Source organism: Ovis aries, chromosome 3 (assembly GCF_016772045.2).
Source record: "Ovis aries strain OAR_USU_Benz2616 breed Rambouillet chromosome 3, ARS-UI_Ramb_v3.0, whole genome shotgun sequence".
In the NCBI taxonomy this organism is placed as follows: Eukaryota; Metazoa; Chordata; class Mammalia; order Artiodactyla; family Bovidae; genus Ovis; species Ovis aries.
Window position 1 is genome coordinate 33,661,672 of NC_056056.1, and position 24,856 is coordinate 33,686,527.

The 24,856-nt window shown below is 53.7% G+C and overlaps 2 protein-coding genes across 5 annotated transcripts in view; one reads left to right on the forward strand and one right to left on the reverse strand.

Moving 5' to 3' along the window:
- The window catches only part of DRC1 (dynein regulatory complex subunit 1), a 120,850-nt gene that overhangs the window by 83,585 nt on the left and 12,409 nt on the right, over positions 1–24,856 (forward strand). Inside the window, exons 18-20 of one of the 4 annotated variants that reach the window (XR_006059134.2) lie at positions 5,003–5,072; positions 5,153–6,045; positions 24,279–24,443. The gene's annotated coding sequence lies outside the window, so the exon portion shown is untranslated. Of the gene's footprint in view, positions 1–5,002; positions 5,073–5,152; positions 6,046–8,282; positions 8,559–24,278; positions 24,444–24,856 lie in introns of those variants that run through there. The other 3 variants (XR_009599776.1, XR_009599775.1, XR_003588667.3) reach the window with 3 other exon arrangements.
- The window catches only part of OTOF (otoferlin), an 89,950-nt gene that overhangs the window by 41,847 nt on the left and 23,247 nt on the right, over positions 1–24,856 (reverse strand). Inside the window, exons 3-5 of the mRNA XM_027966588.3 lie at positions 19,091–19,179; positions 12,910–13,009; positions 10,013–10,194 (exon numbers count right to left, since the gene is read on the reverse strand). Coding sequence (XP_027822389.1) covers positions 10,013–10,194; positions 12,910–13,009; positions 19,091–19,179 — 371 coding nt within the window. The remainder of the gene's footprint in view (positions 1–10,012; positions 10,195–12,909; positions 13,010–19,090; positions 19,180–24,856) is intronic.

Consider the following 24,856-nt stretch of genomic DNA (forward strand, 5'->3'; position numbering starts at 1 on the left):
GGAGCTGAAACTACTGAGCCCGTGTGCTGAAACTGCTGATACCTGTGTGTCCTGGGGCCCGTGCTCTGCAACGAGAGAAGCCCCTGCAATGAGAAGCCCATGCACCACAACCAGAGAGTAGCCCCCACTCGCCACAGAAAAAAAGTCCTCGCAGCAATGCAGACCCAGCATGGCCAACAAAGTAATTTTTTTATGAAAAAGCTTTTCCTGCTTATCAATTCCCAGAAAACAGCATGCCTATTTCTCTTGGCAAAGGGTAAAGGTTATTTTTAAAATAAATGTTAATCAGGGAATTTTAAAGATTACTCACTTTGTATTAAAGATTTGGATTTCAAAATAGGTAAATTGTTGGTTAGGTTATCGATCTACTGATGTTTGTTTGTTCTAAATTCTGCATTTTGTCTAGAAGCTTGTCCAACTGCTAAAGATAAAGTGTGGTTAGAAACAGACAAATACAACAAGCCAATAATCAACTTGGTGTAAAATCACTTTGCAGCCAAGTGGCTCCTTATTCGTAGCTGCATGAAAACAGGAAAAGCAGGAAGTCGGGGAGGTGGGCTTCTCAGGACCCTCTGAGGGTTTGTGGTCACATCTGAGCTTTCCCATCACTGGATTCATGGCAGTCATAATGATACGCACCCACAATTTAGACTGCTGGTTCTCTCTAGAAAGAAGGCTTTAAAGTTAGTTCACTCATTTTAAACTCTTTTTTTTTCATTTATGGGCCTAATGATTTCTTTGCTTGTTCCATGGCTCACAACTAGAAGAATGTTTTTGTGGTTGGGTAAACCTCCTTGGGGAGAGGCTGGAATTCTTCAATGATGACTTGGAGACATTCGCCAAACTAGACTGTGTGAGCTGAGTCCCATTCAGTCAGGTGTCTGTGTTATCCTGGAGGTTGTGACTTAGAGGAGTGGGACTGGAATTGAACCAGCTGTAGGCCATGGCTTCTCCAGGGCTTCTGCCCTCCACCCAGCTGTAGTGAGAACTGTCTGGGCTCATTAGCTCAGTTCAGCTCAGTCCAGTTACTCAGTCATGCCTGACTCTTTGCGACCCCATGGACTGCAGCTTGCCAGGCCTCCCTGTCCATCACCAACTCTCAGAGCTGAGCTCATTAGCTCAGGCCTCAGGTAACTGGGAGAAACAAACTCCTACCTAAGAGATGGCTTCCCTGGTGGCTCAGAAGGTAAAGAATCTGTCTGCAATGCAGGAGACCCAGGTTTGATCCTTGGGTCAGGAAGATCCCCCGGAGAAGGGAATGGTAACCCACTCCAGTGTTCTTGCCTGGAGGATCCCCTGGACAGAGAGGAGCCTGACGGGCTAAGTCCATAGGGTCACAAAGAGTTGGACACAACTGAGTGACTAACTTTACCTAAGAGACACAGGATTTGTGGGAATGGAGATTTCCTTTTATTTCTCCTCAGTAGAGTCAGAAGCTAACAAGTCTTGCCGCACAATAACCTTTCAGAGATTTAAAACAGTTCCCACAGCTTTTCTTCTTCAAGCTAAAGAATTTTGACTTATTTAATCTCTTTTTAGAAATCCCTAAGGCTCTACACATTAAGATAAGAATAATAAATGCCAGTTATGTGAATTGGAAATGGCAGAACATTAGGATGGGGTCTTGCTAGGGAACCAGCATTTACTGTGGGCCTACTACATGCTCTCACTGAGGCACTCCTTCATCCAGTTGTGGCCAAAGAGGTCAGGTCAGTCTGAATCCCTTGGGGTCCAGCCCAGGACAGACTGCAGAGCTGGAAATCAAGAAGGATCTTAGAGCATTGCTGATCTCAGATAGAGAGGCTAGGGGACTGGCAGCTTGTTTGGATCTCATACAAACCTTTTATGTCTGATTGTCCATGTAGAAACCTGACCCCAAGCTCTCTCCCTAGGTGGGACCCTGAGCTCAGCATCTGCCATCATCTCCCACAGCCCCCGAGATCTGGTTCCCTGGCTCCCTCTCCAAACCTGATACACGCTCAGCCTGCGGCTTCTTCCCTTGTTTGTAACCTGGCAACTCTCCGACCCTTTGGGTCTCTGGGCCTGAGTTTCCCCTCTCAGTGCTGCTGCCTTGTCATCATGTGTTTTTTGCTCATGTGTAACAAGTGGGAGTTGGAATTCATGCTTTCCTTAGACGAGGCTGCGAGTCCCTGGGATCTTAATGCAAGCAGTACCCCAAGCCCGCGTCAGCGCTCATCACTTCAGACTCCTGTCCACACAATTCTGCTGTCGCCATGCTAACCTCAGGTCGATTGATTTTTAACTTATTTTGGACCACTGTTCTGAGCAAATCTCTTAACATCTCTGGGGCTCAGTTTCCCTATCTGGAAAATAAAGACCACACTCCTGGCTTTTTGGCTTTTGTTGGTGTGTTTGGAGAACTGAGAGTGTAATCAAGCACTCTAAGCTTCCTGGGCCTACTGTAAACTCTGGGTCAGGAGTTAAATGCCCTGGGTTTTATTTAGTCTCAGCTCTGCTCCTCTTCTGGGACTCAGATCTGTCATCTGCAAGAACGGGTGTTGAAGCAGAGGCCCCCTCCAGTGTGCTCAACCCTGACTGCCACTCCCCTTGTGAATTCCCTGTGATGCTAGAAGGTCCTTGAGGTGACGCAAGCTCTGGGGGAGCCTGGGGGACCCACTTGTCACTCCCCCCGCCATCAGGCCTTGAGACTTCCCAATACCTTGTGGTGGCCCCTCCCCATCTGGAGGCACCTCCTCTTTCCCTCTGGGGAATGGAGACAGTGAAGACCACCGGAGGGGGGTCGTCCCTCCTTAGCTTTCTGGGCTTCATGTTCCAGCCGCCCCCTGTGGCCACTCAGCACCCAGAATTTGTCCTCCTTGGGCCTCTGCCGCATGTCCATCTGCCCGGCCCTGCCTTGGTACCAGGAGGAGGTGGGTTTTGGCCTCATGGGCTGTCTTTACTCCCTCCCTCGCAGGAAAGCCTGCCCACAGGGACGGGGGACTGAGCAGGGAGGTGGAGGAGGAATCGAGACACTGAAAGGAGGGAGGAGGGAGTGGAAACCATAAGGCCCGCCTCCACCCTGACACCTCCTGCCCCGCGGCCAGATGGAGAGACCTCCCTCGCCCTGCCTTCGCCCAGTGCTGTCTCCACTCGGAGCTGGGCCCCCCGCCACCTGCACTCTGTGCTGGGGACTCTTCCCTCTGACGAGCCCCACGGGCTCCACCCTGGCCTGGGACACCTACTTGTGCTCGCCATCTCTGCCTCCCTTGGTCTTCTCTCTGCCTTTGCTGAGTAGGAGGAAGAAATGAGGAGACAATGGGGACGTGTGTGAGAGGGTGTGAACCAGAGTCACTTGCAGACTTAGTCCCTGACCCTGCTGACCCTCATGGTCCCGGGGGGCCTCCTTGTCCCAGAGACTCTGCATCCCATAGCGTCTCATGTCAGCAAGCCTGAGCCTGCAGGGCAGGGGTCCCACATCCCTGGGCTCTACCTTGGGGGTGGGGGGCTGTAATCCTGATTCTGCGAGAGGAGCTCTCAGGAGTGGGCCTCCAAACCCAGGAGAACCTGGAACCTTGGTGACAGAGGAGGCTGCAGGGTCCCGGGATCTCCCCCCCCAGCCCGCCAGGTCAGGGTCTGGTGAATTCAGGATGCGGGTTGCAGGTGCCACAGGGAACACAAGGTTAGATGAGCCAGGCCATGCCCCAGGCCTGGGCCACCAGGCTCTCTTCCTCAGGCTTGATCCCCCCCAATGGAGTAAAGGGCTCCTAGGCTCTGAGGAACTCAGAGAAGAAAGGGGGGCCCAGGACGTTCTGGCTCTGCAGCAATAAGCCAGCTGTGGCTCCAGGGTTCAGAGCAGGGCTCCTCCTCCTCCTTAGGGAGACTTCCAGAAAGCCCTTCTGGAATATTCTCTCACTGCTTCCCTGATGCTGGCACATTCCCGCCCCACCCCTCCTCACACACTCCAGGCCTCTGGGCTAGCAAAGGGGCCTGCACAGGTCTACACTCTCAGTGTAGAAATGGAGAAGGGAAAAGCCCCTCTTTTCGTGGAAAATAATACTCTGATTTTACTACAACCACTTTAGTGACTACAGCTAGCATTAATATTAGTAACTGTACAGCCCTGCGTGGCCTGCCCTCAATCACTCAGCCCACAAGGGTGAGGATGACAGGTTTGACCTCATGGTCATCCTTGTTGCTAGGGGACCCCTCCCTGAATCCCCGCACAGGCGTGACTTTCCTCCTAGAGTCCACACTGTGTTTTTAGTGTTCCAGTGTGGCCAGGTAAGTTTTGTTCTTCAGTCAACACAGACACACACACACACACACACAAGCTCTTTCTCTCCCTCTGTCTCAGCTTCACTCACCTCTTCCTCAGGCTCCCACCCCCAGCGCTCTGTCTGTACAGTTAGAAGCAACCATGGGGTGGGGGTAGGGAATCAAAACGGCGGCCTCTGGGCTGAAGAGGACCCCTACCTCAGGTGAAGTGGCTGAGCTTGGGAGGAGTCTCCTGAGCACCGCTTCACCACAGATCTCACCTTGGCCTTGACCCTAGCTCCTCTGGGCTGCTTGGGAGCGGCTGCAGCTCTGGAGCTCAGCCTGGTGGAGGGAGATGAGGGGAGGGGTCTTGGGAACCCTGCACTCTGGGGGTGAGGCTGAGTGTGCTGACCCCGCCCCCCCCCGCCACACACACACGTCTATGCATACCCTGGGGCACATGCCCTGTGCGCATCTCTGTCAGAGCCCCCAGCCATGCACACATGCCTGCTGCCCCCTGGCCCTAGACATAGGAGGGAGGTCTCCAAGGGTCTCCACTGGAGTAGAAGAATGACCCAGAAGGAGAACAAGAAAAGTGACTCCCTCCCTCCCCTCCCCTAGGATGAGACCCAGCAGAGGCACCCTTACATCTCCAGGGACACCAGGAAGGGCTGTGGGCAGGAGGAGGGCCGTAGGGCCAGGCAGGTGGACAAACTGAGGAGTCTTGGAATACACCTCTGCAGCTTCGAGATTAAAGCTGGGTTCCCTTCTTTGTCCTTTCTAACAGGGGATCCTTACCAGAACCCGGTGGCGTGTGCAGCACATCCGTGTCCCCCAGAGATAGAACGTACATGCAGGTAAGCGTGTGAAAACACTCGGGCACTTGAGTGTGTGTGCCTGTGTGGGTATTCAGGGCTGAAGTCTCTTCTCTCCTCAGACACCGGGGCAGGTGTACACTGACATACAGGGACCCAGAACCCCGACGTTTTGCTGCTGAGAACAAAGTGCCCCTGGAGTTAGTAATTCATTCCCTCTCTCTGCAGCACTGACGGCAAGGGAGGCGAGGGTAGGGAGGCGAGGGAGCCCTGTGAGTGGCTGAGAGCCCGGCCTGGGGCCCAGGTGGCGGTGAAGCTCTGGCTGTGGGCAGATTTGTTGGTAGGGCCCTTGGGGTGGGATGTGGTGACAATATCTGAGAAGGATCTTGGGCCAAAAAGTCAGATGCTGCTCGGAGTAGAACAAGTTGTGGTGGGGTGACATGGAGACTGTGGGAAGGGAGGAGGAAGGAAGGGGACCCTGGCTGAGCACCGGCCACGGGCCAGCACTGTCAGCCAACAGGGACTAGACAAGCAGATGGAGTGACTCAGAAGACATGTGACTGGCCAGGACCTGGGATTGATGGACCGTAGGAGGAGAGGGCTGATGGGAGGCAAGGGGTGCTGGTGGCAGTAGGTTGGGGCCTGGGGGGCAGAGCTGCCAGCTGCTTCCCTGAGGTCCAGTGGGAGGAACTTCCGGGAAGATCCCTACGGCCTTGGCAGTGTACAGGAGTATCTGCAGAGGCCCCTTCCAGGAGGGAGGGTGAGATGGCAGGAGCCCAGCAGGGGGAGTCAGGCCCTTGAAGGAGACCCCCACATCATCGCCTCTGCCCTCCAAGGAATGGATATCTCTTGCCACCAGTCCTGAGCTTGAGGCTGCTTCCTGCCATACATTCCACAGCCCCCCTCCCCGGCCTCTTCAGCCTGCACCCCACCCAGCCACAACCAACAGGGAGGAGTGGATTCCCGCACCAGACCCTTGTGGGTCCAGACAACCAGGCGAGACACCGCTGCATCAGTGAGTCGTTGGGAAAACAACAGAGGGGCGCCCTGTAGTTTAGGCACCTTGACCTACAAGGGGATGGGCCTTCCCAGGAGGGGCTGCGGGCTGGAGGGCCAGTGCAGGTGAGGGCGGGCTTGGCGTCAGAGCTGAGACACATGCTCCCTTTTCCCTGTCCCTTTGTTGGCCACATTCTCTCAGAATGGCTCTCTGGCCCTGAAGCCAGTGACTTCCTCCCGACCCCACAGCTGACAGGCCTGGCTGGCTGGCACCTACGTGAGGAGGGTGAGACACATTGAGGGTTGTGAGACCAAATTCAGGTTCTCCTCAGAACCCCACACTTCTTGACCGAGGCCCCAGTGGCCCCTGTAGGCAGCTACCGGAAAGTGCAGCAAAGCCCAGGTTCTCTATACCCACCCTAGTCTGCCGGCTGCATGGCCAGACCTGGCTGGAGAACGCGTGGCAGCGACACCACCCCGGGGCGTTCTCAGGGTCTGTGCTGGCGGCCCCCACAAGGCCGGAAATCCGTGCTCACACTCAGCCAGCCCCTCCAGTGCAGGCCGGTGGCCCTGGGAAGACCAGGAGCTCTGTCTGCAGTCTTCAACGTCTTCCCATTCCCAGTCCCCAGAGAAACCCCTCCTCTCACTCCTGCTTCCTGCCGCTGCCCTGGGAGAGGCTGTGTGAGGGTCAGGAGAGGTGGGAAAGCCAGGTCATGGCGTGAGGAAGGATGGGACACCCTCTCTGTCTCCGAATTCCTGGGGCCCAGGACCATCTGCAGGTCCAGGACCAAAGCCCTGCAGGCTTGCCTGCATCGTCTCACTGCTCCTTCCAGCAGCACCCTGGCCTACTTGTGGGTGGAGAGAGGGTCTCGTTCAACATTGCCTGAGCTGCAGCAACCCTGCTGCTGTCTTGGCTGCCCAGAACTCTGGAGGATGGCTCCCCGTGTGCTCCCCACAGGACCCAGAGAACCTCTGCCTCCCTCTGGACGTCGGAGCTGGGGGCAGGGAGCCAGGATGCACAACCCACTGTTGTTATTGACCCAGAAGGCTAGTGATTTTCCCAAAGCCACTCAGTCAGTCAGTGGCAGCAGGACACGACTTCCTGGGGCTCAGCTCCCCTGACTCAGGGCCAGCGTTCCTTTCCCTGAAGTTGATGGCCCTCGAGAGGCATCCAGTCTGTCCCCAGAAAGCTCTTTCTTAGAGTTTTCTTAAAGCCCACTGTTAGTCTCAGACAAGCTCTTTGCTCTCAGGGAACAGAAGATGGGGATCTGATGGCACCCTCAGTGTTCTTGTCCCCATGCTTGCTCCCCTGCCAGGAGCCAGCGTGAGGAATTCCACCCGTGACAAGGTCATGCGGCAGAACTCTGATGGCAAGGCTAATCAGACCTCAGGTTTTCCCCCTGGTATTTCCTGAGCATGTACCCCCCAAAATAAGAATCTGCCTGCTTTCCCACTCTTCTGATATTCTCTGGAAAAAGTCAAATCAGGGCTTTAGTCTTCTGCGTTTGAAATGGATGTTTCAGTTAAACCCCTCTGATAGCTCTCTAGCTTCCCTAACAGGTTCCCCCGGAACTCTTACAGCTTGTGAATTGCTTACAGCCCCTCAAGTGGGGGAGGCGCAAAGCTTAAAAACATCTTAAAGATACAGAGCCTTTTCTAAAGAGCCAAAAATCATATTGGTGACAGGATTTCACTGTTGACTCAATGATTGCTGCCAGGCCTCCATATTCTTTATCTTTTAGGCACCTGGGAGGATGTTAATCAATGTAAATGGGATATGGAAAAGGATATATAATAGTTTTGATGTTAGCAACACTAGACTTTTGAGTTAATTACTTTTCTTTTGTTATAATCACTGTACTCATTTTACTTGTTATAAATAGCTATATCTTTGCTATATAAGAATGTAACTTTATTTAGTGCTTTCTGAGAGTGGCACCAGACTTTGGGAAGAACAACACAAATAAGTCTTCTGGTTGACAAACCCTTATCAGAAAAAAAAAGGCTGTAAAATGTTAATTGGCCCTTTTGGCCGGAAGATGATGTAAATCACCTAAGACTTGTGTATACAACTAGGTATGCAGAGAGAAAAGCCTGGTTTTGATAAGAGTCTGGGCTGCTAACGCTGCATAACTTTGTATTACCCATTGATCTCTATGTATAATCAAAAGTATAAAAGGCCTTGAAGGACAATAGAGGGGGGCCAGTCATTGGAAGGACTGGTTTCCCCGTGTCTCCTCTTTACTCTAATTTCAGGCTGAATTCCCATCTGGGGCGTGGAGGCTCGCCATGTCTACTTACTTGTCCTGGCTTCTAAGATCCGTAAGAGAGAGAGCCCAAGGCGGGGCACTCTCCAATATTCAAATGGATGCCGGTGGCCTAACGTAGATGGTGCAAGCTCCTTGTCTGGAACTTTATTGGCTTTCCACGTAAACCAAGTTATTCAGCCTCTTTTCTCCACTTAATTTTCCTATTACACTATTTCTTCCTAATCTAATCTTATATTAATAAATAAATAAGTTTTTTCCTCGCCTACTCCGTCTCCCCTTCGAATCACCCTGGATCCACCGGGGCTGGACCCCGGCACTCCCCACTGGGTCCCTTCTCCTCTTTTTACCCTTTCCAGACCAATTCCTAACCCTCTGCATTGTCCAGCCAACAACCTGTTTGTCACCAGCCCTCATGTGGGTAGCACTTGGCACCCCAGTTATAGCCTGACTCTCCATCAATCCCTGGGCTCTCCCAGCAATAGGGTAGGGGTTCCTACTGTCCTGGGCCCCCTTGTAGAGGTAGCAGTGATGGGCCAAGGGTCACAGGCTGATAAATGGCAGAGCTGGGACTCTGGTCTTTGTCTCCTGAGGCCAGATTGTATGTCCTTTCCATGCCACCCAGCCTGGAGTCTAAGGAGGACCGGCTGCAAACTTGCCTGGGTGATACCGCCCACCCCATGGCTGGCCTGGAGGTGAAGGCCCAGTAACATTTGCTGCAGGCATGGTTCCTTTGATCTTATTACTGTTACTCCTCACTTGGCTCCCAGGGTCTTAAGCTTATGTGTATGTGTGTGTCTGACTGTCTGTCTGTCTGTGTGCAGGTGGGGGTGGGTAGTCCAAGGGCAAAAAAGGAAAATGTATTCATACAACTAAAATATAAAATTTAATTACCCGAATTTAGAATCTGTGTCTTTTTCAGGACAAGCACTGAATAAATTTCACTTGGAAAGGACAGGGTGGAAGGAAATGGGAGGGAGATGTTTCCAGTGGGAGGGGAACCACCCCTCTCTCCAAACTCCTCCCCATCCTTCGGAGGCACCGCTGACTTACCTGTGTCACACACTATTTCCAGTGACCTGAGGAGTGTGTTTTACCAGCCTCTCTGAGCCCTAAAAGTAGTACAGTTGCACTTCTCTGTTTGGAAACAGTGCATTTGGACCCAGCATCCTGTCCTCTGTGTGTGGCTGGACTTTGCAGATGTGACTCCTGGATACCGAGGGTGCCGGATGCCATCCTCTCAACTGAAGAGAGGCCAGGTCCCGACCAGGACTGCTGGCTTCACCCCGGCCGGAAGGGACCCCCGCCCTTCCCTTGTGTCTTCACTGAGCCAGGCTGCCTGGGGCTAGTCTGGCGCTGCTGAGTCTTGGGCCAGAGAGATCAGGGCCTCCTCCTGTCCACTTTTCCCTTTCTTTGAGGAGGCCAGAGGTCTAGCCTCTTCTACTCATGTTAGATGCCGCCCTCCCGGAATGTCGCTTCCCTCAGCACAGGGGGAGGCCTGGCCCCTGGGCCTGATTCCAGACACTCTGCTGCCTCCCCAGTGAGTTCTGGAGTTGGGGGTGAGGGGAGGCTGCAGAAACCCCTTCCCTCCTCTTGTATTGACTCTCCAGCAACTTGGATCTGTGCTCCGAGCCCAGCCAGGCCTAGAGGGGCCTTCCAGGGGCCCCAGGCCCCAGGCACACTCCCTGTGTCTTGGGGAGACAGGGCCCAGCCTGTTACCTCCGGAAACTCTTCTCGCCTGATGGCCGGGAGCTGGGGCGGGAGCCGGGTAGCAGCCCATCTGTCTCTTGGCTGTCCTTCTCTTCCTCGTGAAGGGACTCCTCCCCCAGGAAGTCCCCGTCATCCCAGGAGCCCACCGTGCCATCTGTGGCCTGATACCGGACCTCCACACACAGGCTGGTCTGGAGGAGAGAGGGGTGCTGAGCGGCTGGGATGGCAGGAACAATCGTAATCCTGTGGATTCTGCTGCTCCATGATTTTACAAGGTCCTTCCACACCCTTAACTCACTGAAGGAGGGCGAGCTGGGGACAGTCCTCCCACTATGTTCCCATTTTGCAGATGAGCAAACAGAGGCTCAGAAAGACTGACAAGCACAGACTCAGCCTACAGAATGGGCTCTGGCTCCAGATCCTGTTGCACGTGGCTCTCTTCCCACCCCGGTGCCCGAGGTAGGGGGTGGGGGCCCCACCTGGACAGTTGGGCTGGGCTGGGGGTGGGCTCTCTGAGTCCACTGTGCACAGAATCAAGGGCATCCTCCAGTATCCCCAGGGCACAGGTCACCCCCTCGTCCTCAGAACAAGGGTTGCCTGCAGGGACAAGGGGTGGTCTGCCTGAAGTCAGTTGATGTCCCCTCACTCCTGATGATTGTTGGGATGTGATGACATGAACCCTTCAGCAGAGGAGTGCAGACCCTGGGCACCCTCCAAAGGCGTGGTCTCAGCAGTTCTTCCTGCCCGTCTGACACCTACCCTCCTACTCTGGAGAGGAGGTGCCATCTGGTCACCCTGGACTTTTCTCTAGGGGAGTGTGGAGCCCCAGACTTGGACCCATGCTGTGCACTTGAGAATCCTGATTAGGAGTCTTGCTCTGTATCCTCGGGCCACTGCCCTCCTCTCAGCTCTGGTTTCTCCCCAGTGCACAGGGAAGACTCATTCTAATTCCTTCCTCAACCCACGCGGGTGCTAGAACATCTTCTAGACATGCTTGTCCCCTCTCCAAGTCAGGGTTGGCTTGCTCTGGGGACCCCCACAAGCAGCCTTCACTCAGTGAGTGGGCCTCGGGATGCCAGCCTTCCATTTCCCCTGGGAAGGGAAAGATAAACACATTTTCTGAATCCTCACTGCGCTAGTCATCATGGTAAGATGCTTGATGTAAACTCATTTGATCTTCCCAACACTTCAACCTGCCCTACCTAACACATCAGAGAGGTTAAGTTACTTGCTCAAGTCACATAGCTAACAAGAGACGTAGCTGGGATGTGAGCCCAGCCTGGCTGACTTCAAGCCCCACATCCTTCCCACTGAGCAAATGTGGTCCATTTGGTGAGACCAAGCCTGTAATGGTGGGAAAATGGTGGCCTTGGAATCAGAGGTCCGGGGTCCTAGAGTTGATTTTGCTGTTGACCAGCTGTTTGACCTTGGCTAAATCCATTCTTCGTCTAGGACTTCAGAGTTCCCGTCCATAGAATGGGTGGCAGAGGTAGGTGGTGGGTGAGTTGGATAATTTGTAAGTCCTTTCCTCAACTGAATTCCTACAGCTGATTCTAGAAGTACAAGGCCCGGTCTGTGCTGTCTGTTCCTGCCCATTCCCCCGGTTCTCTCTCATGTTTCACCTCTCACAGTCTATCCTCTTCCTCTGGACATCTACGTTCCTCTCCGAGTCCTCCGCACCACCGGTGTCTGCAGCTTGTTTTTCTCCCTCTCTCCCTTTGCTGTGGTTGCTGAGACCCCACCCCCCCGATTGCAAGAGGTACCCCCACCCCTGCCTATGCCTATATGTGGAGAGAATTACCTCTTGGGGGCCAAGTGGAGAAGCCCCTTGTTCTCAGCAGGGAAGTGTCTCGAGCCACCAAGGCACTGTGGGAATTTCTGCCCCACCCTTGGGGTCCCTATGGCTGCAGTCCTGCTTTTGAGGTTACTCTGCTGACCACTACGTAGGGTCATACGTGGGACCACGGTTGGTGCAGCCCCATTTTACATCTGGATAAACTGAGGTCAGGAAATAACAGCTACTGATCTTATTGGGTTGGCCAAAAAGTTTGTAAGATGTTATGGAAAAACCTGAACGAACTTTTCGACCAACCTAATATTTACTGAGCACTTACTATGTACTTAACTGTCCCAGGCCCCTTCTGTGCATTTCCATTTAATCCTAGAAGAGTCCTGTGAAGTTGATACTATAATTTTGCTCACTTTGCAGATGATGTATAACCGGCCCAAGTCACACGGTTACTGAGTGGCCTAGCGAAGGTCCATATCCAGGAGCCGAGTTCCTCACCACTAAGCTCAGCTGCCCAGGGGTGGGCATGAATGAGCTCAAGGGGCAGATGCATCAGAGCAGAGCCTGAGGACAGGGCATCTCGACTGGTTTATTTCCTCCCTTTGTTTGGATGTGTGTTAAGTCCCTACAGGCTGCGCATCATTGGTGCATGTGTGTTTGTTGGGAGTCCAGGGATGGGTTGTGACACATAGAACAGAAAGAGGTCCCTGCCCTCATAGAATGGCTAGTCTTAGATGCCAAGGCAGGTGGGAAGGTCACGCCCTGTGGAGGCCAGCAGGGCTCAGGCTGGCTTTCAGATGATGAGGATACCTCTTTAGTGGTCCCTGACCTGGGTCCAGATGGCAGGCTCCCTGATGGAGAAGGGAGGGAGTCCCCTAGTCACCATCACTTGCACTCTCACTGCAAAAAGGGCTTCAGTGTCTGCCACCCTCAAGGGCCCCCCCACGGCCCCCCACGGCCTCCAGCAGTCTGACCTGAGTCCCCTCCTCCCACCGTACCTTTCTACCCACGAGGAGACCCAGCCTAGACCGTGCTATGTGCAGGCGGGGGCAGAGGTGAACAGGCCCCCAGGTGACCCAATAATGGGCATGTCCAGGGACTCTCTGGGCACCCCCACCTTGATGATCGCATTGTTGTCATCCATCAGCGTGTCGGTCACCTCCACGTGGTTCTCCTCCACCACCTTCTGCAGCACCATGCGGAAGGTCCCAATCAGCCTGTGAATGGCAGAGGGGCATGGCATTCATGGTTTCACATCGAGGAGTCAGAGAGCAAGGCTGACATCCCAAGAGGCTGTGACTGGCTATAAAAGAGACCGGTGGGCTGGAGAAGGAGAGGGCTGGCTTGGGCTCCAAGCTGGGGTTGGAGAAGGTGGCCCAGGAGCTGGGGCTGGCCAAAGCGGCATGTCCAGGAGGGTCTGTGACCCCCAACAACTGTGTGTATTTGTACGTATACGAGCCATTTTCCTGGGAGAGCTTGAGGGCAGTGAGCACCCAGGGGGATAGTCACAGACTGGGATCGCGGTACCCTGGTGGGGCTTGTGTTCCTCAGGTTTGTGCTGTCTCGGGGTTCAGCTCAGCCCCCGCAGAGCAGCTTCCAGACGCCCAGTATAGAGGCTGTGGGGAAGGACTGGAGGCCCCACCCCCTTCCACCTCCCTAATCACGACCAAGCTCTCTGCTCCAGCACCACTGGCTCATTCATCCTCTGTTGAATCACTAGTGATGCCTCCACACACCTGCAAGCTCCTTGGGGCAAGGACCCGTCTGTCTGTGGGCTCCCCATCCCCCTAGGTACCTAGAGAGGTGATGCAGGGCAATGATATAAAGGGCACAGTTCTGGACTCAGAGAGAGAGGATCAGAAGCCCAGTTTGGACACTTACTAGAGAGTTATCTGCTAGCTGGGCATCAAACTTGGGCTCACTCAGTCTCAGATTTCTCCTAAGATGAGCTAATACTTCTACTTAACTGCTTAGAGGACCAACAGAAATGCTCTGCACCAAGTTCTTATCAGCACACCTAGTGCAAAGTCAGCACTCCAGGAAGCTGTCTGGTCATTGTCAAGGGGGTGACATTAATCTGTGAGCCTTTCCAAGGAAGTGGCTCTTTCCTATTTCAGCCTCTAGTTGATATTTCTGGCTCACAGGAAATCTCAAAATCTACTGGCTAGAATTAATGAACAACAGTGGGGACCCCATCAATGCTGACTGAGTCGAGTTGTCCCACACTTTGCCCCCACAGTTTGAAGGTTATTGCTCTGGGAGAAGAGGGTACTCAGAGAGATGTTCTCACATGGCGATTCCACGTGGGGTAGATGAAAACATACACACTACTTTTGACTGAAGGGACAAAAGCTCGGGGGTGGGGGCAGGCATCCACAGGGTGTGAGACAGGAGGGGCTCTTGGGGTCCTCCGGTGCTGCCCTTGGCTTATAGGGGAGGAAAGTGAGGCTGAGAAAGCAGGAAGGGATGCAGTTAATTTAATGGCCACTCTGGGTGAGATGAGGTATCAGGTGGAATCTGACTTTAATGTGTTTGATGTCTGTACCCTCCTGATGGGCTCTGGAGGGCAGACATTATTTAAAAAAGCCTCCTGTCTATGTGAGAGGAGGAAGTGGCAGGAGCAGTCAGAATGCATGCTTCCCTCTGAAGTTCAGAGCTCCATCTGCCAGCTCACCCCACCCCCCCTCAGGGTGAAACTGTTCACACTATTCCTCTACTCTAGAGCCCACCGAGGCTTCTAGGCTCTTCTCAGACCAGCCCCTTGGCAGCTGCCTCCCCCCATGGCATCCTGGCCTCAGCTTGGGCAATGCAGACTGAAGTGCCAGGCCGGGTTCAGGAGACCAGGCGCCGCTGCCCCTGAGTCTCAACTTTAGGTGGGCTCTTAGCTTCTGTCCTGCGTAGCCCTTCTAAGAGTAGACTCTAGGCATGAAGATATATACTGGGCTTCTGCAGCCTCATCTCTTCAGGGTCTAAAACAGCGGGGTTGCAAAGAGTCAGACACGACTGAGTGACAACTGACTGAAACTTTAGCATGAACAGAATCATCAGGAGGGCTTGTTAAAATTCAGACAACTGGGACCCACCCACCCATGGTTTTGCTGGCCATTGTTTAACAACTGGCTGGGGAGGGGAAGGGCAGTCCTGACTTGCAGCTTTTGCCCATTTCCATGGTGTAAATACCCCCACCAAGGTCAGTTTCAATCTTCCCATGTGAAGTCCACTGAACCCAGAGTCGGGAGAGATGTGTACCATCAGCCCTTGGGAGTGGGCCCCATGCCAGGGGCTCTGACTTAGCAGAATGCCTATTTCTGACCTGTGTCCAGGTGATGCTGATGATGTAGGTTGGGGAGCGTACTTTGAGAATCCCTGTTCTATCATTGCCAACTGGAACTTGAGGCCCTTTTGGCCCTACTAGGGCCAGTTGCGGAGTAGGCAATGGTACCCTACTCCAGTACTCTTGCCTGGAAAATCCCATGGATGGAGGAGCCTGGTAGGCTGCAGTCCCTGGGGTCACTAAGTCCCTGGGGTGACTGAGCGACTTCACTTTCACTTTTCACTTTCATGCATTGGAGAAGGATATGGCAACCCGCTCCAGTGTTCTTGCCTGGAGAATCCCAGGGACGGTGGAGCCTGATGGGGTCTATGGGGTCACACAGAGTCAGACACGACTGAAGCGACGCAGTAGCAGCAGCAGCAGCAGCAGCAGCAGCAGCAGGGCCAGTTGAGCACCTGCTGAATGCTGGGTGTGCAGGCACAACTTTTGCCTAGAAGCCCAGAGCCATAGAGCTGCTGCAGTGTGACAAGACACCCCCAGGGGGCAGGATGGGGCTACTGCCCCACCAGTGCTCAGAAAATGTTCTGGCCTTCCAGCTTAACCAAGGTTTTGGAGGTCAGTCTTGCAAGGGGCATAAGAGGAGAGTTTGTCTTGCAATAGCATTCTTTGAAATGGACAGTTGATGTGATCTTAGTCTTATGTAAAGAATTAAGAAAAACATTTTTATAAAACTTTCCTCCTTTTGCATGTCTGGAACATACTGTTTGAGCAAAACCAGGGTGCTTGCTATGAAAACACAATCTCAAAACTCATGCCCTTATGTTGCTTCTAGCAGAACAGTGCCCTCAACCCCTTCCATAGACGTTCTCTGGGGAAGGAGCTGGTGTAGGAAAGAAGCCTTCAATCTGGTCTGTCTGGTGACCCCAGAGACCACATCCAACCCTGACCCCTGCTGCCCTCTGTCTGGACTGGCTGGAAGCTCAGCAGGGTCTGCCTATTGCTTCTCCTCCTCTGGGTAGGTCCGCATGGAGGAGTTGCCTGGGAGGGGGCCCAGGTGGTATCCCATGTCCCTGGAGAACTGGGACTGTTCCCTGGAAGGTGCAGGCATGAGGCCATCCATTCTTTGGGAAGGAGTGCCAACCCCAGGTCAGGAGGTCTGGGTTGAAGACTAGGTTCTGCCTTGACTCTGCTGTGTAAACCTGGGCAAGGACAGTCTCTGGGCCTCAGTTATCCCTGAGCTGTTGGTGAAGGAGCTGGAATCATCCATCCTTGGACAGCTTCCCTTATGCAGCTCATCTGGGTTACCCACCACAAAAAGAGTACCCCTCCCACCCACCCTACCGACAGGGCCCACAGTTGGGCAGGCTGAGTGGAGGCAGGATCCCCGGGTACTTAGCCAGCAGGGAGGGGGCCTTCACACAGTCAGGTCCGCAGACTGACCACAGTAGAGTTGCAACCAGGCTCCAGGACCTGTCAATAATTCATTGCTTTCCCCTGGGAGCTGGTGTCAAGTGCCCGAGGGCTGGCCGGGCCTCCACTGCTCTCCTGGCTCCTGAATTATTCAGGAGTCCCAGGAGACTGGTGCCTGGGTCAGGCCAACTCCCTCTCACAGGGCCCTGGACAGGCAGAGGGGGTCATACAATATCTCTTGGATCCTACACTCACTGAGTCCTCATAGGGAAGCCCAAGGCTCTCAAAACAGGACCTCATTCAAGGTGGACGAAGCAGACCCAGGATCTCCTGGCCCCTGACAAGGACACTTTCTTTCTTCAATCCATGTCTCCTCTTTTCCACAGCCCCCACAACCCCTGGGTGAGGGGCCAGCTCCGTGGTTTCCACCATCATTGCTCACATAGCCTGGTTTCTGGGAATCTGAGGATCAGGAGAGGAGGGGGAAGACCAGCATCCTAGCACCCCCTCCACTGCTGTCTATCCCTGTGGCCTCGGTCTCCTCTCTGAGGCTCAGTTTCCCCATCTGCACAGTGAGGGTTGCTCCGACTGAGCTCTAAAGCTCCCCGGTGCTCTGCCATTTACTGGCGTCCTGCTGGGGGGCCCAGAGCCTGTACTGGTCCTCAGCTTCTGCTTCCTCCCCCACATCCACCCTATTGTGCGTGTTCCTGTTTCTCTTGTCCTCTTGTCCTGTTTCTCTTGTCCTCACAAAGAAGATCCTGGTTTACTTTGGGGGCCCTGGTAGGGTGTCTTACAAACTTTCTTGTGGGTGTCAGAGGCAGCTGCCTGAATGGTGGGATGCCCTGAGCCAGCCATCCTGGAATGCCCATTCCAAGTACTCAGCTGAGATCTCTCGGGCCTGAGATAAAAACCACAGAATCCTTGGATCCATGTGGTTCCGCCCTTCCTGACTCAGAAACCCCTCTACAGCATCATGGTCCACTCTCTGCTAGCTCTCTTCCCAAGACAGCTCATTGGTTGGAGAGCTCTCAGATCTCCTGGCAGTCGGCTGTCATCTGGCAATGCAGCCTGGTCCTCGTCCTGCTTCTAGGCACACATCTTTCCTCTTTCATGTGGCAGGAATCCTTCCTGGGGGGCAGGCATGTCTTAACCCCTCATCTTAGCACCTCCAATGACTAGCACAGTGTCTGGCTGGTACAGAGTGTTTCTCAGTGAATGTTTGATGAATGACTGAAAGGATGGACAAAGGATGGATGGATGAACATGTCTTTTGCAATTTTCTCCTCCAAGCTCTCAGCCTCTTGTCAGGAGGCAAGATTTAAAGTCCTTTCCCCCGGGCACAAGGCAGTGCCTATTCATGTCCTCTGCAATCAGCATGAGGAATAGTGGAACCCTCGCCCCTCATCTCTCCTGCTCTGATGGCTTTACCTCTATTAATATGACCTGAGGATTAGGTCAGCTTTTCTTTCATTTGCAGTCTTCTCTCACTGTTGAGTCATAGTGAGCTCTCAGTGAGTAATCCTCCCTCGCATTTTTTGACATGTTTTGTGGTTCAATCATGACTCTCTCTAGCTTGTATAAGAGGATTTGGCTTTTGAATCCAAGACAGGAACTGCTGCTGCTGCTGCTGCTGCTAAGTCACTTCAGTCGTGTCCGACTCTGTGTGACCCCATAGACGGCAGCCCACCAGGCTCCCCCGTCCCTGGGATTCTCCAGGCAAGAACACTGGAGTGGGTTGTCAATTCCTTCTCCAATGCATGAAAGTGAAAAGTGAAAGTGAAGTCGCTACTGCAGCCCACCAGGCTCCTCCGTCCATGGGATTTTCCAGGCAGGAATACTGGAGTGGGGCGCCATTGCCTTCTCCACAAGAGTGCTAACATGTACTAAATTTAGCCAATGCAGGAGACATGAGAGGTGGGTTCGATCCCTGGGTCAGGAAGATCCCCTGGAGGAGAGCATGGCAACTCATTCCAGTATTTCAGTATTCTTAAGCTTCTCAAGTGGTGGTAGTGGTAAAGAACCTTCCATGCTCAGCACTTAGTCTGTGCCTGACACACAGTAGGCACTTCGTAAATATAGGGATTGGATGAATGACCGAACATCTATCTCACTTGATTCTCACAGTTTCCCTTTGAAGTAAGTACTTAGCCTCTTTACATAAGCATACATTGAACTCAGAGAGGTTATGCAACCAGCCCAGGGTCACACAGTAGATAACTGAGCTGGGATCTGAGAGCAGACTTGTCTGACTACTAAACCATTGGACCAGACTGTCGTTGAGCCTCTAGTTCTCTGCAGGTGTGACAAGTTCACTCTCAGGGCTCCAGGTAGATGGTCTGTTGGAGGATATCATTACCTTCTCAGGCAGGTAACTGTTGCCCAGCATGGCGGAAGGAGGAAGACTTGAGAAAGGGGACGGGAAGCTGTGAGAGGGCTGGGGGGCTCTGAGGACAACATGAAGGAGCAGAGAGGGGGGTCTTTGAAGGTTAATCCAGGCCAGGATGCGGGTCCTCCTTTAAACTCAAAGGAGAGGGCAGTGCAAGGAGCAGGGAAGGCCCCTCTCCCCCGACCCACCCCCCAGTGCCCCGCCTCTCTCACCCCACCCCACACTTACTTGTTGCTGAAGACTTTGCTGTAGTTGAAGATCTGAATCTCAAGCATCTCATTGCTGTCGATGCTGCTGGCCACCGGCCACCGGAAGGTCTGAGGAGAGAGGGGCAGCTGTGGCCTTGCATGGAAATGACAGGGAGGGGTGAGGGGAGTGGGAGGGGGCCCCTGATAAGACGGCCCCTCGCATCAGCCCGTGCTTCACAGGGACCAAGCTCACACCTGGAATCTCATTTAATTCCAACACCACCTTGCAGCGTGGGTACTGCCCAGTCCTTTGGCAAAGATGGTGCTCGTAAAGTCCAACAATCTTCCCAAGGTCCTGTGGTCGGTGAGAGAACCTAGAGCCAACCAGGGCTTCTGGCTCAGCCCGGAGCTCCTTCCATTGTCTCCTAGCTGCCTCCCAGCTCCTGGGTGCACTTGTGCATGGGTGAGGCAACCAGGGTGGGCTGTGAGTTTGGGTTCTGCTGTGTGCCAAGGGAAGCTGTAAGTCTTTGGCTGTCTCCTGTCAAGATGGTTCTGATCCTGCCTTGAGCGGGAGGTCCCAGCCTTCCCCGTTCAGGTCACATCCCCTCTCCCCCAGCAATGTTAACTTCAGGGACAGATTTTAGCACGTTGGTGTGATTAGGGTCAGGGCTACAAAGAGGGGACAGCTGGTCCCATTCATCATTTCTAAATTTGCCATCTCCACTTGTCTTGATTTAATTATTGAATCACAATGATGAACAGGAAGTTCAGTGGGATTTTTTTCCCTGATGCCCTAGAAATGGCAAGAAGAGCCCAAAACAGAGGCCAAAAGTTACAAAGTACTCCACTCACTAAAGAGAGCTACTAACAGGCAGAGCCAGGCGCCTCCCTAGGGCTGCCGCAAAGGTGGGCTACCCCAGCTATCACTCCAGTCTTCCTCTTCTTGGCATGTGAAAGAAGATGGGGGAAGGGGAAGCTGGAGTGTCTTGTCCCAGGCACATTGTTTTGTGGCATTTCCCTGGGAGAACAACTCAGAGAGGGAGGTAGCACGGGAAGGGAAGCCTGGCATGTGAGCTCCAGTGACCTCTGCCCCTGGCAGTGGACTGGCTGGCCTGTCCCCTCAGCCTCTCAGGGGACCCATGCAGCACCCGTGGGCAAGGACAGTGGCCATACAGGAGCCTGATATGCCACTGTTGGGTGTGTTGACTATGTGGCTTATGCTCTGTGGGTCAAGTGGGTGCTGCAAAGAGAAGTCAGGGTCAAGTTGGCCCGTGGACCATCCACCCATGGCGGCCTGCTTGGGGGAGGGGTCTCAACTCCAACGAGGCCGGGGCAGGAGCTGAGGGTGGGGTGGAGCCAGGTGCCCCAGGTTAGAAATCCACACCTAGCACCTGTCCACCCGGTGTCCTGTAAGACAGCAGGCCTACCATGTGCCCAGAGGCTTCCAGAGCTGATTGGAGCTCACTAGAGAAGCTGCCGGACTTTCCCAGTGGCTCAACAGTAAAGAGTCCACCTGCAATCCAGGAGACACTGGAGGTGCTGCCTCCATCCCTGGGTCGGGTAGATCCCCTGGAGGAGGGCGTGACAGCCCACTCCAGGATTCTTGCCTGGAGAATCCCATGGACAGAGGAGCCTGGCGGGCTACAGTCCATGGGGTTGCACAGAGTCAGACACGACTGAAGCGACTGAGCACACGGCACGCAGAGAAGTTGACACACCACCAGGAGGGGTCACATTCACAGCAGAGACCAAGAATCAGATCAGGTCACACTCCCCGTCCCCAGCTGGAGTGGGAGGAGGAGGAAGTGGAGGCCAGAGCAGGTGTTCCTGGCCCACTCTGCGTCTTGAGCTGTAAGCCTGAGAGGAAGAAGACCAGACGAAAACAGGGAGCCAGGGTGGAGCAGTAAACGCTTCTGGACTGGATTTGAATTAAAAAATGACCAGAAAGCTCTGAGGTCTGCTCAAGGTGTCACTGAAGGATGGTATCAAGGGGGATTTGACAAGAGCGGGTGGAAAGCAGTGACTTAAGTTTCATTTTTATAGCCCAAGAAATTTAGAATGCAAAAAAGCCTAGTAAAAAAGAATAACAATAGTAATAATAATTTGTGGAGGACTTTTCATTATGTGGGTCTGAATGCTTTACATGCAGTAATTCATGAGTAATCACAACCACCCAAGAGGCTGATCATGTCTTCTCCATTCTACAGCCAGAGGAAAGAGGTCTCAGAGAAGTAACAGGACGCTATTGTTAGTGGCCCAACAAGTGCTGGGGGAGGCTCCTGAGGGCCCACCCTGTAAGCTTACTGCTTCAGAGCTGCTCTTCATTCTCCACTGGGGATTCAGGGGCTGGTGGGGGGGACCAGGCCAGCCTGGCAGGTCACTGCCCAGTATGGGCAGGGCCTATCACAGCTTTCATGTCCTCTCTCTCCAGGGCTGGCCAAGGCCCAGGGAGACCCCCTGACACCCCCATGCTCAGTTGGAGCAGGCAGATGAGGGAGGAAGAAGCAGAAAAGGGAAGGGACAGGGGGTGGGCTGGGAGAGGGCTCTGAGAGGGCTGTGGGGAGGACTTTGGAGGTCTTGGACACAGAAGAGGAGTGGGGAGGGAAGGCTGAGAGGCAACCTGGCTGCCAGCAGGCCCATTAAGCTGCTTTGCTCCTGCATCTGGAGGCTTCCAACTCAGTCAAGGGTGTGGTTTTCTTAATGAAGTTGTTGCTATTGGGCTGCAGAGAAATAACCCAGCACGGCAAAGGCCTAATCATTAGCCACGGTGCAGGGAGGAGAGGGCCTGGGGGGAGAGAGGCACCGAGGTTTTGGTTTTCTTAGAACAAAGGGGAATGGGTGCTTGAGCCACCTGAGGGTCTGTGCATTGGATTTTGGCACCTGAAGGAGGGAAGGGGTGGGAGAAAAAGGAACTGTGAAAGGGAGTCTTGAAGAGTGACGTGGTGAATACAAAGAGACGGGAATGGCTACCAGCTCCAGGATTTTTGCCTGGAGAAGCCCGTGAACAGAGGAACCTCGAGGGCTGCAGTCCATTGGGTTCAAAGAGTTGGACTCGACTGAGCAACTAAGCATACACACACACACACACAGAGGAACTGGGAAACAGGAAGTCATTTAAAAAAAGGGGGCCAGAGTGGGACACAGCTTGTGGCTTCCACTTGCCCGTTCCGGGCACTGGCTTGCCTCGTGGTCAGGGTGCAGTTTACTGGGTCAAAAAGCAGGCCACCGTCATGGACCCATTTGCTGAGCAAAGAGGAGGGGAGTCAGTGAGGGTCAGAGGGGTGTCTTGGGGAGCCCTGACGGGAGGTGAGACTCCAGAGGAGGCCCACCTGGATGTCTTTTCAGGAATTCTTCAGCTGAGGGAACACATTTAGCCTTTCCAAGAAGGAGTCTCCACTGAGCCCAGACAACCCACAGAAGCCTGAGGAATGTGAAAATGTGGATGACTCGCGTCATGGAGCATTGGGGTGGTTTGTTATGCAGCCCTCGCTGACTGTGACAGTCCCCTGTGCTATCTGTGCCTCTCTCTAGGAGGCAGCTTCACGTCGGGGAGGTCTGTCATCAGTGGCAGAGCTGGCTCCCTGCCTGGGCCTTGTCCTCCACATGCCAGCCCCCTCCCTCCCCACAGTCCCCAGAATCCCTGGGATAGTGTGACTGTCCCGTTCAGCAGTTCAGGGCCTGAGCAGAGGCCGCAGGGCTCCCTGGGGGGTCTCTCTGCACTCAGCCTGCCGCATGGAGGGTGCTCAACAAATAGGCCTCACACAGCTTCCTTGACTGCAGGCTGTCCTTGCTGGCCTGAGGGTATGGCCGGGCTAGTTCCCTTCTCCACATCTCCTCCTCTTCCCCTGGAGAGTGAGGGTGACGTCCCAGGACTGCTTCTGGGGGTCCCCGTGAAGCTGGTGAGGCATTGGCACAGAACCCTAATCAACGTGGCGCCTCATCATAGTGACTTACTGTGCCGGGATAAGGCCTGGCATCCTGGGGATGGACACTGCAGGGGCTGCAGGGGCCTGCTGGGGACAGAGCCTCTCTCCAGCCTGAGGAAGCACCAACATGCTCCTCTTCCTGCAGCCACAGCCATGGAGGGTTGTACCTTCTAATCTGGAGATGCTTTGAAATCAGTGGCCTAGAGACTCAGCCAAGGGAGCCCATGTATCATCTAAGGTCCCACCTCATGTCAGCCTCCAAACTCTCCAGGTAGTCGCTGAGCCAAACACTGCCACTCCAGTTGCTATGAGCCAGCAAGCCCCACGCAGGGGCAAAGTTTGCTGAGTACCTTCTATGTTTGCTAAACACCGCCTCTGTGCTGGGCTCTGTATGGGGAAGCAGGGGTGTCTCTTGGGAGCTCCTGAGTAGTTCTGAAGATAGACACAGACCTGAAATTGCAGCCTATGATGGGAGCATTGACAGAAGTAAGGTGGCAAGCATTAGGGATGGGTGGGGAAGAGGAAAGAGCACTAGTGGTGAAGAATCTGCCTGACAATGCAGGAGACAAATGAGAGGTAGGTTTGATCCCTGGGTAGGGAAGATACCCCAGAGGAAGGCATGGCAACCCACTCCAGTATTCTTGCCTGGAAAATTCCATGGACTGAGGAGCCTGGTGGGCCACAGTCCATAGGGTCACAAAGAGTTGGACGCGACTAAAGTGACTTAGCACGCATGAACGCACGAGGAAAGAGGACCTCTGTCTGGAGTGTGGAACTGTGACCCAGTTCACCTGCTCTAGGCTTGGCCGTGACCTGGCAGGTGACCGCCAGGGCAGCGGAGTTCTGCCTTCTATCAGCCCCAGCGATCTAGGACTCCACGGAAAGGTTTCCCTGATGTGGGCTGGAGAATGACCTGGGTTATCCTGGGCTTCATCAAGTAAGTTTGAAACCATCTTAAATCAGCAAGGTAGTGTCCTTAAAGGGACGGTCCTCTAGTTTTAGGGGGAGGATATTAGGATGTGTTGCAAAGCTGTAGGGTGCAATGGAAAGAGACCTCTTTAACTTGGGAAGTTAAAGACCCAAGTCTCAAGTTGGGTTCATTCTTTTGTTCATCCTTTGACTCAACAACATTTCCCTGAGCCCTGTGCCAGGTCAGTAATGGAACAGACAGGTGTGTTTCTGACCCATGTCTTCCAGGTACAAGCAAAGTGGGAAGATGAGATCTGACCCTCCACCCCACCAGGCTGATGACCTCTCCTTCTCTGGGCTCAGAAGGCTCACACTGTATCTTTTTTGTTCTAGGTCCATCTCCCCATTGGACTGAGCCCTTTGAGGGCAGGGCTGAGCCTTGTCCACTTTGTAAGTGGCCGTCGACTCTGGAATTAGACTTCAGTTCAAATCCTCATGTGCTACTCATTGCCTGGGGAAATGCCCACTCAGTGCATTGCAGTGAGATATAAGGCTCAGGTGAGCTCTCAGCCTGGCTTAGTACATCACAGTGGCTCTTATTCATACAAGTACTATTGTTATTCTGGCCTCTCTTAGAGAGTCTGGTCCTCAGAGAGCATGGTTAAGGCCAAAACAAGATGGCTAGAAATAGGCTAGGGGTGGCCATTCCCCTTCTCCTCCCACCCTCCTCCCCGGGGTCTCCGCTGGCTGCTGGCCTGGCACAAAGGCTATCTCTCTCTCTTTAACTTGGAAAGTTAAAGACCCAAGTCTCAAGTTGGGTTCATTCTTTTGTTCATTCTTTGACTCAACAACATTTCCCTGAGCCCTGTGCCAGGCCAGTAATGGACCAGACAGGTGTGTCTGGTCCACCAGGGAATAATCCCTCTCTCTCTAGCTTCTCCATGGTTGTAGGTTAAATGTAGGATCTCAGG